At 31.5% G+C, this 13217-nt stretch overlaps 1 protein-coding gene across 1 annotated transcript; it reads left to right on the top strand.

Annotated features, from left to right (window-relative positions):
* The first annotated feature begins 725 nt into the window (after window positions 1-725).
* LOC108339225 (uncharacterized) lies at window positions 726-1280 on the top strand. The gene has a single exon (XM_017576365.1). It carries the CDS (start codon window positions 726-728, stop codon window positions 1278-1280), a length of 555 nt encoding a protein of 184 aa, XP_017431854.1.
* Window positions 1281-13217: the final 11937 nt, after the last annotated feature.

The following is a 13217-nucleotide window of genomic DNA, read 5'->3' as shown; positions in this document are numbered from 1 at the left end:
GACCGAACGGTCAGCATTAAACATCGTTCGGTCCATCCACTCAGGGTCATTGGGTCCATCCGTTACGGTTAACCGGGTCAAAGATTGGGCCTCAATTGGGCCAACGCTTAAGCTATTATTGGGCCAATAGTCCAGCAGGTGCTAAAATCAAAGAATATCTAATTAAAGATATTGATAAGCAGGTTATAAATTACCAACCGGATTTTTAGGTAATCTGTTTATATCTTATTCTGTTTATATTTTATTGGGCTTGTATCAGCTCAGGATCCATGAGGTAAATTATAAATACAAAGTCAGGACCGAAAGCCAGGTACGTTCTATTCACGCTCAATTCATACTCCAATACGTTTCACTCACACTCAACCCATTCTCAAATACGCAAATATAAAATTACATGCCTAACTTGGGTGTCGAAGTGTCTTTTGCAGATACATCTCCCCTCGTCCAAAAGGAGATCGATCGGTCTACACCAATACCGATCGGGCAACAACAGTCGATTGAAGGTGACCGAGCGGTTCAGATTGAAGAAAGGAAGGCGATCCAGGCGTTCGGAAGCGGGAAAGCGATCTCATCGCACCAATCCGAACGGAAACCCAAATGGCAATCTGAACGGAAACCCAAATGACAATCTGAACGATAACCCACATGGCCAAGCGCCCCCACCGTTGCAAACTGTTAGACCGACCGACCTATTGCCTTTCACGACAACAATTATGCAGGCGCCCATGCCAGAGAAAGCTCCTCCCACATTTGACAAGTATGACGGCTCAACCGACCAAGATGATCACATGAGAGCATTCGTCAATGCAATGGTGTTTTACTTCAACAGTGACCCAGTCCTATGCAGAGCCTTTTCACTATCGCTAAGGGGAGAAGCATTAAAATGGTATAACACCCTTCCCCAAAACATAGTGGATTGCTTTGCCACTGTACAAACCCTTTATGAGCGGCAATATGCATCTAGTCGGATACAAGAGTTCACGCCCGCGGAGTTGGTAAATACCAAACAAGAGAAAGATGAATCTCCGAAAGCCTTCATGAAAAGGTACAACGAAACCGCTCGACGAGTCAGGGATATCAATCATACCTTCATCATCAGCTACCTGCCTTCTTGCTTAAAAGCGAGATATTTTTCAGAAAATTTATACGCCAAACTCCCTAGAACCATGGATGAGCTCCAAGAGAGGGTGGCGGAGTTTATTCGTATTGAAGATATAAGGCAATCCCGAAAAAATCAGCAGCAAGAAACCTCTGGGGAAAATAAGAAAGAAGGAAAATGATCGTTCAATGGGGATCCTCCTCAAAAGGATCCTATGCGTCTCCCCAGATTTAATACTAAACCACCCTCAATGCACCAAGGGCTAAGGTTCTCGAGGAAGCTCTCAATGCTGAACTTCTCACACTCCGAGAAAAGGCCACTCTCAAGAGCGCTGATGCGAGGAAGAGCTGCAATTTCCATATGAACCGCGGCCATACTACGGAAGAATGCAATATACTGAAAGATGAAACAGAAAGGCTTATCCGAGGAGGCCATTTGCAACAATTTGTAAGAAAAGAAAGAACCCAAACAAGAAGTCCTACTAGAGAAACCGGACGGTCCCATCAAAAGACCGAACGGGGACGTAGGCACAACCGCAGCCGTAGCCACAGTCGCAGTCGTGAACATGACCAATCGGTTCGCAGGTACCTCAATACCATTTCTGGAGGTTTTGTTGGAGGAGGAGCATCATCGTCAACAAGGAAAAGGCACCTGAGGAGACTCAAAACCGTTCACATGGTGGATAGAAAGCCTCGATCTCTACCACTAATTACCTTCACTAATGAGGACTTCCATGCCCTGACCCGAATCAAGATGATCCTATGGTCATTACAGCCGAGATATCTCGTTGTGTTATCAGCAAGGTGTTAGTCGATCAAGGTAGCTCAGTCAACATTTTGTATTGGAAGACGTTCTTACAAATGGATTTATCTGAAGACGCCATATGCCCATTTAATGAGCAAATTGTGGGGTTCATAGGACAAAGAGTTGATACTTGAGGATACTTAAACTTGAGGTCTCGGCTTGGAACGGACAGAGAAGCGAAAGAATTTAGAATAAGATTCATGTTAGTAGAACTCATACTCCATATAACGCTCTACTAGGACGACCTTGTTTGAATGCTTACGGAGCTGTGGTCTCCACCCCACATTTAGCCTTGAAATTCCCGTCAGATAAGGGTACCATATGCACTGTACGGGCGGATCAACGGACAGCCCGAGAATGCTATAATGCTAGCTTAACAATCACACCCTTCATTCCCCCTCAAATGGACAGAGGAGTAGAAACAACTACTAGTTAAACTCGACATCTTGCTAAAAGAACTTATTGGCTCAAAGGAAAAATTATCCCTAGACTAGGAAAAGAGAATCATATCAAAATTTACTTCAGTTAAACATTACTGTCATGTTTTATTAAAACATTTATTCTTTTTTCTTTAAACTTGTTTTGTTGAAGCAAATACGCTCGACCAATTTTTTGTTTAAACAAAGTTATCAAATATCTGGCCACTTGGCCTCTACTGTTCGGCTTTTCGGGGCCTCAAGTATTCAGGTATTCGGTCATCCGGCCTCACAAGTGCTCAACCATCCGACCTCACAGACGCTCGGCCATCCGGCCTCACAGGTGCTCAGCCATCCGACCTCACATATGCTCGGCCATTCGGCCTCTAACCCTCGATCATCCGACCTAAAAAATGCTCGGCCATCCAGCCTCACAGGTGCTCAACCAACCGACCTCACTAGTGCTCGGTTGTCCGGTCTCACATATGCTCGGCCATTCGGCCTCTACTGTTCGGCATTTCGTGGCCTCAACTATTCAGGTATTCGGATGTTCGGCCTCACAAGTACTCAACCATCAGCTCTCACAGGTATTCAGCCACTCGGCCTATGCCGTCCGTCCTCCATGGCATCAAGTGTTCAGGCATTCAGCCACTCAGCCTCACAGATTTCGTCTACTGGGAGATTCTTCAGGAACTCCTGGGCCACGGACAGTCACTCACGTCTACTGGGAGATTCTCCAGGAACTCTTGGGCCACAGACGGTCATTAACATCTATTGGGAAGTTCTTCAGGAACTCTTGGGCCACAGACGGTCACTCACGTCTATTGAGAAGTTCTTCAGGAACTCCTAGGCCACGGACGATCACTCACGTCTACTGGGAAGTTCTTTAGGAACTCTTGGGCCACGGATGGTCACTCACGTCTATTGGGAGATTCTCCAGGAACTCCTAGGCCACGGACGGTCATTAATGTCTACTGGGAAGTTCTTCAGGAACTCTTGGGCCACGGACGGTCACTCACGTCTATTGGGAAGTTCTTAAGGAACTCCTGGGCCACAGACGGTCACTCACGTCTACTGGGAAGTTCTTCAAGAACTCTTGGGCCACGGACGGTCACTCTCGTCTACTGGGAAGTTCTTTAGGAACTCATGGGCCCCGGACAGTCACTCTCGTCTATTGAGAAGTTCTTCAAGAACTCCTGGGCCACGGACGGTCACTCTCGTCTATTGGGAAGTTCTCTAGGAACTCCTAGGCCAAAAACAAAGAGCTAAGGAACAGTTACTCTCATTCGAGCATCTTTAACCGAGCGGTCTCCCCTGCTTGGCTATCCGACCTTATAAAATGGGTTAGTCTAGTGGTTTACATTCTTTTGACAGTTCATATTCAGTTGTTATTTTCCATCAGAACAGGTAAGCTGGATAATATCAGTCACTGATCAAATGGGAAAAAGTTCTAAAAAGGACTCCCATCATTTACCGCTCGACACATGGCAAGGTTCGTAAGGAGAACTCATAAATCCCGCCACAAGTGAACAACGACTAAAAACAGCCTCCCTCAAACAGCCTCCCTCAAATTCATAAGTCCTATAGTTAACTACGGCTAAAAGCCGAACGATTAACTCGGACTTGGGGGCATATGTATCGTACCTAGGGTAGACCGAACGGTCAACATTCAACACCGTTCGGTCCATCCACTCAGGGCCGTTGGGTCCATCTGCTACGATTAACCGGGTCAAAGATTGGGTCGCAATTGGGCCAACACTTAAGCTATTATTGGACCAATAGTCCAGTAGGTGCTAAAATCAAATAATATCTAATTAAAGATATTGATAAGCAGGTTATAAATAACCAACCGAATTTTCAGGTAATCTGTTTATATCTTATTCTGTTTATATTTTATTGGGCTTGTATCAGCTCAAGATCCATGAGGTAAATTATAAATACAAAGTCAGGACCGAAAGTCAAGTACGTTCTATTCACGCTCAATTCATACTCCAATACATTTCACTCACAAAATATATATATATATATATATATATATATATATATATATATATATATATATATATATAACACTAAAGAAATTAGTTGAAAAATACCTATGATAACTAATATGGATAATAGTTAAAGAAATTATGTTAAGACCGTAACGGGAGATCAAGCTCATGACTTCCAACTAATTAAAATGCCTCAACCAATATTGAATCAAGAAAAGTAAAGAAAATATAAAATTGAGAAAAATATTAAATATGAGAAAAGAAATTCTTATTTTGATAAATACAATATAGAATTCTATATTTTAAAATAACCAAGTACTCTAAAAATTTCTAAATCTATTTTTTATCCAAATTATATATCTTAAATTTTCTTTTAAAATAAATTATCCTCAAACAATTACCAATAATAACATTTTAACTTCACCGACAATAAAAACTTTGTCTCCACTACTAGTATATCATTTGTGTGTTGGAATGACAGAGATTTGGAATCTTAACGAAGATAATCGATAGATTTGTGAGATTGAATTATTGGTGTATGAAAGTGATTTTAAACTAACATACTCAAAGTGTATCATTCATTTTTTTATCAGACAAGCATGCGTGAAAGGGATAATATTGTTGTTCAGTAAATGTATTTATTTATTAAATGCACATTTCTCAATCAAAATAATTATTCATAAAACAGTACAGATATAAATATGATATCATTATTATCAATTTTAAAACTAATACTTTTTGTATAAAAACAATAATGATGATTCTGATATACATATTATGTGCATGTTTGTCTACGTATAATGTAATGATAAAAGAATTTAAATGAAATTATTTTTCACACTCATATATAATGATAATGCAGTATAATATGTATGAATCTTAACAATTGATTCAAACTTCTAAATTATTTTAGAATCAGGTTAATATTAATTGAAGTGCCTAAGGTTATGTTAATTGAACATAAAAATTAAAAAGAAAAAAAAGGAATCCTGAATATGTTATAGAAAAAAATACAATGAATAAGTCTTTCTCTTGCGGAATGATAAATATAAGTTAAGAAATCCAACATTGCAACAACATAATTAAAATATATATGTAAGTATTTTTATTACTACTATAATGCGTATAGTATTATACATTTAAACTATTTCACTATAATACTATACTTTGCATATAAAAATAAATAATTTTATTATTACTTAATATTTTAAATATGACAACAATCCGCAAAAGACTTGTTCAAATATTTTTAATTATGAAGATATTATTTGCTACACATAATAACTTTTAGATGATGTCTAAATGTTGGTATTATTTAAAAAAAATTTACAATAACTATAATGGGAAAAATAATATATTCAATTATATATTACCTTTTTAGGTATAAGTTATTAATTATCTTTAATTTATATGTTTTAAAACATATAAAAGGGTGTAAACCATTTTCATTCAGAAAACACAAAATATTTAATAAGTCAATTCAAATATTAACATAATACTAATAATTAACCTTTGTCAAAAACAAATTTAATTAAAATGTGTAAGGATAATGTAGTGAATTGACACATGAATTGTCATAAATAAACTAAAAAATTTTAATTGAATTTACTAACAAAGGATTATCGAGAAATCCAAATTCATCGTTAATATGATATTATTGACAGAAAACTATAATAAATATTGACATTTTATTTATTGATAGATATATTTGTCGATAAATTGAATTTTGATGTTGTCAATAAAATATTTATTTATAATATATGTCGATAAGTTTGTAATAATTATTTGTTATAAATTAGTTGAGAAAGTATTATTTGTTAATGAATTGATTTTGTCGATAATTGAGTGGAAAAATTGAAATAAACATTCCTCATTCTGTGGACATGGTTTTTCCTCATTCATTCTTCATTTCAACAACAATGTTTTCTCCATTTCACGAATTAGATTTTCCTCAAATTAGTCATTCTCAACCTTAATTTTTACCTAAAATTTGTGTTCCAAAATTCGTATTTCCCTAAACCTTACTTCTCAATACTAATTTGCATTCAAAAAGCCAACTCGAAGCTAGAGAAAGCAAATGTATATGGCTTTTGGTGGAGGCACCGCTTGTCTATCCTCATTGGGAATCGAGGTAAGGTTTTCTTCATATATTTTTGTTTTACTCATTGAGGGGATTCGTTGATGATGTATGATTGTGGTTAATAGAAAAAATTGAAAATTCGCCCTTTTGGATTGTTCTTGTTGTTCTTGTGCTCCACAAGAATCTAGGTTAATCTCAAATTATTTTAATTGTGTTGGCTAATTTGTATATTCTAGTTTTGTCGTTTGTGGGTGAATTATGGGTTGTTCGGTATTGAATTGCTCATGCGGACTTCTTACTTTACTTGTGCTCGTGCTTGGTGTTTGATTTGCTTATTATTGACATATTATTTAATGACTTAATTTTTTATTATTAATGGTATCTTTTTAATATATTTGTCGATAAGGTTGTAATAATTATTTGTTATAAATTAATTGGGAAAGTATTATTTGTTAATGAATTGATTTTGTCGATAATTGAGTGGGAAAATTGAAATGAACATTCCTCATTCTGTAGACATGGTTTTTCCTCATTCATTTTTCATTTCAACAACAATGTTTTCTCCATTTCATGAATTAGGTTTTCCTTAAATTAGTCATTCTCAACCTTAATTCTTACCTAAAATTTGTGTTCCAAAATTCGTATTTCCCTAAATATCTCAACAATGTTTGATTTGCTTATTATTGACATATTATTTAATGAGTTAATTTTTTATTATTAATGGTATCTTTTTAATATAGTTTTGGTTGTTTGATTTGTAGGTGATATATATCACCTACATATGATCTTCGTTGCATTACCATGTGTGATTGTTATTTTATTGTAGTTTATCAATTTTAAACATATCTAATGTATAATTATACTATTTCAAAAGTGATCCAATCATCCATATTTCATAATTCATAGTGGGGATTTGAATATTAGATTGCACTAGGTCTCAACTAGTACAAGAAAAAAATGGATTTATCAATTACCAAAATCTGTCAATAATCATCAAAATCAGTTGTTGAATCAAAATTGTCAACGACTTACTAATGGCAAAAAATCTCTTAGTAAAATGTTTGTCAATAAATTTTGCCTATGGATAGGAATGTTTGTCGATAATTACCAATGACCAAAATTCTCCAGTAATTATCCTCTGTCATTATAGATAAATTTTGATTGTTGATAAAAATACAATGGTAATTATCAAGATTTGATATTCTTCTTCCTTCTTATCTTTTTTTTCCTTTCTTCTTTTTCTTTTTCTTTTTCCTCCTCCTAATTCAGTATTGTTTTCTCCACCATGTCCACATCCATGTTCGTCACCTCTAACTCCTCTTCTCCTCTTACTCTTTTTCTTTCTTCCCCTCTCCTCATCCTTTATCGCTACCAACACAACCTTTGCTACTTTTGTTATTGTCTCCTCTTTCTTCTTCTCCTTCTTCTTTTCACCACTTATCTTCAATTAATTTATAACAAATATTTTCTTAAATTTGGTAAAAGAATTGACATTTATTTTACTGAAAAATTTATTAATGAGATTACTTATAAATTTAAATAAAAATTCATTTACAACAGATTTTAAAACAAAAATCTATTATTGATAAATTTATTAACAAAGTTTAAAAAAATTCATTACGAACAAATATATCAACAAATTTTGAAAAAAAATCTATTACTGACAAATCTACCAATGAATTTTATTATGACATAATCAAACTCAAAGAAAATTTTAATATTTATTTTATTAATAAAATTTATTGATAGAAATATCCATCAATAATAAATATTATAAATTATCAATAAATTTTATTGACAAAATTTATGTTAATAACAAAAAATTATAACTTATAATAAATATTACCAACACATTTTACCAGTGAAAATACTGATAATAATTAAAATTTTAAAATTTTTTAATAAAATTTATTGATAAATATTGTTTTATTAATGAATTTTTCTATTAGTTAATATTATTTTATCAGATGGAACATCAATAAAATTTTATCGATAATTTAATATTAGTTATAGTAAATAATTTATTAAAAATAATAAATGGTGATTGTGTATATTTTAGTTACAATGTTGGCTCACCTATTAACAGCATAAAAATGTAAGCTTGACTAGACATGTGATTGTGTTACAGTTTTTAATGAAATCTGTTATCCAACCTTAAAATCTAGAAGCCATTAACTAGAAAATGTGACTATTTTTGTTCTCCTTTCCTTGTTTCTCTCTTTTATTTTCTGTGATTGTCCTTTTGGTATTTTTGTAGTGTGCTTCATTTTTCTTCATTTTATTGCTTCATTTTTCTTCTCTTTCTTTCTCTTTTATTCTTGTTCCTTTCTTCCTTTCATATCTCTTCTTTCTTAGGGTTTCCCTTTCTATGAGATAACTTATGCATAACTTGTGATTTATCGTGGGGCAATAGAAGATAAAAGAAACATCACTAATGAAGAAAAAGTAAATAGTATATAAAAAATGATACAACATTCATACACACAAACATAAACAAATACATACACTCACATGTTCAATTAATCTAAATATTCTTCATCAATATCAAGGTCAATTTAAAGAATACTAATATTCAGATTTATTTGTATTTCCTAATTATAATATTTTTAAAAATACAATAAAGTTATTATTAAAAATACTATTATTGTCTTAAGAGATAACTTACGTCGTTTATTCAACTTTATTTTCTTATTGGAATATAATTAATAATAATTTTTGTAAAAAATATGACTTATAAAAATACCAACTTTATTTTTGTATAAAAATTTGACTTGTTCATATTTGAAATTGAAATCGGTGATTATTACTTTTAATTGGAATGATAATTTAGTTCCGATGTTGCGCTGATTGCGGTTAAGTAGATGACAACCAAAACGATAAAAACGGCATCCACTTAAGTATTCCTTTGGTCTCAAATGACTGCAACCTTTTATAAGAGAAAACAGAAAATAAAAATAAAATAATTAAAAAGTAAAGGGTAATTAATGTTGCATATCATGTTTTTAAGATCTTGATTAGTTATAAAAAATAATATTTCTTCTTGATTTAGGAATGATTAATCAATTTAAAATATGAGAAATTAATTCCTAAAAACAGTAAAACTCTGACACGTCTTTTGGTTCTGCCACTTCCATCCATAAAAGTATGTTAATACATTATAATTGTTATCTTTTAATAAAATAAATTAAAAACTACAAATTTATAGGTAGGTTATATTATTAGTCCATAATTATCTTTATCACGTTTGAAGTCCGTCAAAATCTCGGTTACACATAATGTTGGAAATTTTTAGTGTTTATGAAAGTACGAGAGATATAAAAGATATATTTTATGAAACTTGTTATTTTATTTTATTTATTATTTTATATATAAAGAAAAATGTAATATAATATTAAATTTCTATAATATTTCAATCTTAATTTTTTAAATTTAAATAATAATTAAATATATTTTTTATCTTTATACGACAGATATTTTTAAATTAGAAGATTTTTAAAAACTAATTTAAATAAAAAAGATATTAAGTAAATATTCTACACGTTTCTCCTTCATGTTTATTTGAATTTCGTATTTTTAAATTTGATTATTTTCTTTTGATTTTCTCCTTCTTTCTTGTTTGTAATTGTTTTCTCATTCTTTTCTCATGAATGATATTTTCATTTGACATTTTTTATTATATTTTTTTTCTATTTATAGTAAATTTTATAATAGTGACATTGGACTTTTGATTTTAACATGAGTTTTCATCTAATTTTTCCACCTGAATTTCAAATTTCTTCAAGAAATGTTTATCCTTTTAATATCTTCATTTTATATCATTTTCGTTTGTAGTCAATTTATCTTTAATCAAATTCAAAACAAATATTTTGTAAGTAGTTATCTTTTGGTTTGTGCTTTACAATGTTGATATCTTCTTCAAGTTTTTGGGATTTGTATACCTTTTTCACATTTTTGGTATTTTCCATCTAACATCCACCAACATTGGTTGGATTGATGATTATTTTTCTTGCAATAGGGGTAAGATATAAAAACATGTGTGTTGTTGTTTTTGTTCCTTTTGCATCCCAGTATGAAGTAAAACATATTCAATTGCATTATCGTCTCTCATTAATCTTTGTCGCTCTTGTGCTTGCGAGGTATATATAACTTTTGTCAAAGTAACTGTAAATAAATCTTTTGTGTTTTCCAGTGAAGCATTAAATGCTTTGTATCTCTTTAGCATTGTCACCAAAATTTATTCATTGAGTCTAGAATCTGGAAACTCATTTCCTAACAATTTTATCTTGTTAGTAATACCCAATAATTTGTTTAAGTATTCCTTAATTGCCTCAACCTATTTCATCCTTTGCAACTCAAACTCCTATACCAAACTTAAAACTTTCATGTCTCAAATATTCTCATTTTCATATTCTCTTTTCAAATAATCCAAAATTCCTTTAGTATGATATATTCTAATCTTAGTATTTGGGTTCAACACTCTTGGTTTAATCTTACTTTATTTCATATTATTTAACAATATCCATTTTTTCTAAATAAAAAAATAGATATTAACAATTTTAAGATCTATAAATATATCTCTAAACCATCATTATAAATAACACACAAATTGAATGCTTCTGGTTGAAAATCTCTCCATATCTTTAGCTATAACAATGTCTAAAGCTAAAATAATTAAGTAAAATGTTGGTATAGTGAAAATTATATTTTCAAAACAATTAAGAAAAAAAAGGTAAATAATATGTTCAACCCAACATGTAACATCGTATTTTTTAATTGTATACAACTATTAAAAGAGACATCACACATAAAAGAATGAAAGAATAGACAAAAAAAAAATATGTACGTAAGACTATTATAGTTATCTCAAACATAACTATAACATCAATATGCATATGGTCCTATACACCTAAAAGTAGTGTTACACTGAATAAAAAGCATAATATTATTTCCAAAACTAATAAAACAAGAAACCAAAATTACCTACTTCTAAGCTTCAGCACCACTCCCGTTTTGTACTAGCTGGATCAACTAGAACATCTTCATCTACTCCCACCATTAAGGTGATCATTGCAAACAAGAAAAAATATAAACAAAGAATAGAAAAGAACCCATATATATATATATATATATATATATATATATATATATATATATATATATATATATATAAAGGCATACAATCATTCATTATAAATATGATCACTAATCATTCGGATACATGTATTGATGTCAAACTTTAGAAGTTATATACTTATGGTGGTGGAACAACTTGCCCACCCAAGCTACCACCCACAAAGTTAGTTTGTCAACCATATATGGCCAAGTAAAGCCCCTAGACTAAGACATATTGCTTCTCTCAACACATACTTCACCCTTCTTTACTTGAAATTGGATGGTTATTAGAGTGTCATGATAACTCCAAATATGAGATCCCTACATCTATATATACATTACTTGAAATCATTACAATAATTTTGTTTGAAATTATCTTCACCACATACTTCATTCATACTCACAACCATATAACATTTCCATAAGCATTACAATTTACATCATAAGCATGCATAAGATTCAGAGCAACATATTCAAACTAAAACCAGAAAACTACATTGGTGCTTAATAGTACAAAGTTACTGCTCAATGTCAGACCACTCGTAAAAATGGTCGTGCAGCGTTGAATGGGTGGCACGCAACGGTCTAGAGTTGAAATGCTCTTGGACCTTCACCGTCAAACTTGCGCTCAACACCACACCAGCAATGCTCAACGACATTTAAGAAATAAGATAGTTTAATACTCCGAATTGAGAAAGTAGAGACCTATTCAGATGACCAAATTGGTATTTCTAACTCAATGTATGGTTCAAAAATAGGTTTATGTGCCAGAATAAATACCAATTTGTTCAACTGGTCAAAATTACAGTTTCTCAATTTAACACTAAAACAACCAAAAACGAGCAACATCTAACCGCAGACACAACATAAACTCTACATTCCAAACTACCAATTTTAAACCAAATCTAACATGCAACACAGTGTATCAAAACATCAACAACATAAATAAGTGGTAATTATTTTCCCTTACCTAACAAATGACCAAAACACTCTAGAAAACTTCAAATAGCTTCAAATATAAAGGAAGTTTTATCTGCTCCTATGAACAATAGAAACACGATCAGGGTATATTGTTATAACTACTAATAAGCAAAGACTTAAATCTAATGACTCAAAAGACACATACAAGTTAAACGGGGGCCCATATGCAATAGATACAAGAAAAAACCAAGATAAATGGTTGAAACTCAACTTACTCAAACGGAAAAATTGATCGATCCAAATTAAAAAACTAGCCACATGAATTAATCATACAGTGTCGGTTATTCAATTAGACAAACAAAGGATAAGAACTCCTAAAGAAAACTTAGAAAACTCTAAAAAAGTGTTTTCTAAAAATATTATGTGTTTTAAAATAATAAAACTCGTTAATGACTAAACTATTTATATTAAAACCATTTAATATTAAAATAATCGAATCTTAATAATTTTTAAATCACTATTACTTTTTAAATGTCATTTTTTATATCTTTATACCATAAATATTAGTATTTTTTATTTTATATTAGTATATTTTGATTTTAGTACAATAAGAAAAAAAATATTATAGTCTTAATATAAAATTATTTAATTCCATTAAATTTATTTGAACTCCGTTAATAATAAGGAAATGTGATTGGTCTTTAACAATTTTCATGTAGGTTTATTAAAAGAAAAAAATTGTCGCTAATATAGATTAATCTTGAAGGATCACTAAAAATTTTAAATTTACA

Source organism: Vigna angularis, chromosome 5, assembly GCF_016808095.1.
Source record: "Vigna angularis cultivar LongXiaoDou No.4 chromosome 5, ASM1680809v1, whole genome shotgun sequence".
Lineage (NCBI taxonomy): Eukaryota > Viridiplantae > Streptophyta > Magnoliopsida > Fabales > Fabaceae > Vigna > Vigna angularis.
The sequence above is the reverse complement of the archived record's forward strand: the minus strand, read 5'-3'. Positions and strand labels throughout refer to the sequence as shown.